Source organism: Galeopterus variegatus, unplaced genomic scaffold (genome assembly GCF_000696425.1).
Source record: "Galeopterus variegatus unplaced genomic scaffold, G_variegatus-3.0.2 Scaffold2559, whole genome shotgun sequence".
In the NCBI taxonomy this organism is placed as follows: Eukaryota; Metazoa; Chordata; class Mammalia; order Dermoptera; family Cynocephalidae; genus Galeopterus; species Galeopterus variegatus.
This window is the reverse complement of record NW_007728670.1, coordinates 207,237-208,013: the sequence shown is the minus strand read 5'-3', so window position 1 is coordinate 208,013 and position 777 is coordinate 207,237. Positions and strand designations below refer to the sequence as shown.

Sequence of the window (777 nt, the reverse complement as noted above, 5' to 3'; positions counted from 1 at the left end):
TTAGTGAATAGTTTTGTTTTGAAGTCTGTTTTTCATTTTCATGATGTGATACTTTAGCTTCTAACCTTTTCATGGGTGAGTTTTTCATAAGAGTGGTAAAATGTAAATTAGACTTTGATAGTACATAGCTATATTGAATACTTGAATGGTGCATGTCCAGTAAATAATAGTGCTGTTACATGTTAATTTGTTTTGAGGTTCATACATTTTGTTATATAATAGGAAATGCTTAATTTCACCCTCAGTGCATTATAGAACAGTAGCACAAAAGTGCATCCTGTTTTCTTAAAGTAAAAGGCTTATCTATACTGCTTTTGTAATCTATACTATGTTATTGGCTGCAGATAATATAAAAATTGATCTAATTTTAAGTTTTTTCCCCCTTTATTCTCAGACAGCAAATCAAAAGGCCTCCAGTGGATAATAGATACAACTATAGCTTATCCCAAAGCTGAACCTATAGATATTCAAACCTGGATCCTTGGATATAGGAAACCAACAGTCACACATGTACATTACAGGTAAGAATTCTATGTTAGTACTCAGTACATATCCAACAATACTACCTCAGGACAGTGTGAATGTTTTAATATTTAATTTTTAATTACACAGTAGAAATAGTTGGCTCAAAGATCATTCTCTTTTTTTATTTATTTAAAACAAAATTTTAAAAAATTGTAACATAGTTGTTTATACATATCTGTGGTGTACAGAATTGAATATCAGTACCTGTGTGCAGTACGTGATGTTCAAATCAGATAATTAGTAAATTCAGCA

The 777-nt window shown here is 30.2% G+C and overlaps 1 protein-coding gene across 2 annotated transcripts in view; it reads left to right on the top strand.

Moving 5' to 3' along the window:
• Positions 1-777, top strand: part of LPGAT1 (lysophosphatidylglycerol acyltransferase 1) — a 78,904-nt gene that overhangs the window by 40,788 nt on the left and 37,339 nt on the right. For both annotated transcript variants that reach the window (XM_008582292.1, XM_008582293.1), the window contains exon 6: positions 395-521. In XM_008582292.1, coding sequence (XP_008580514.1) covers positions 395-521 — 127 coding nt within the window. The remainder of the gene's footprint in view (positions 1-394; positions 522-777) is intronic.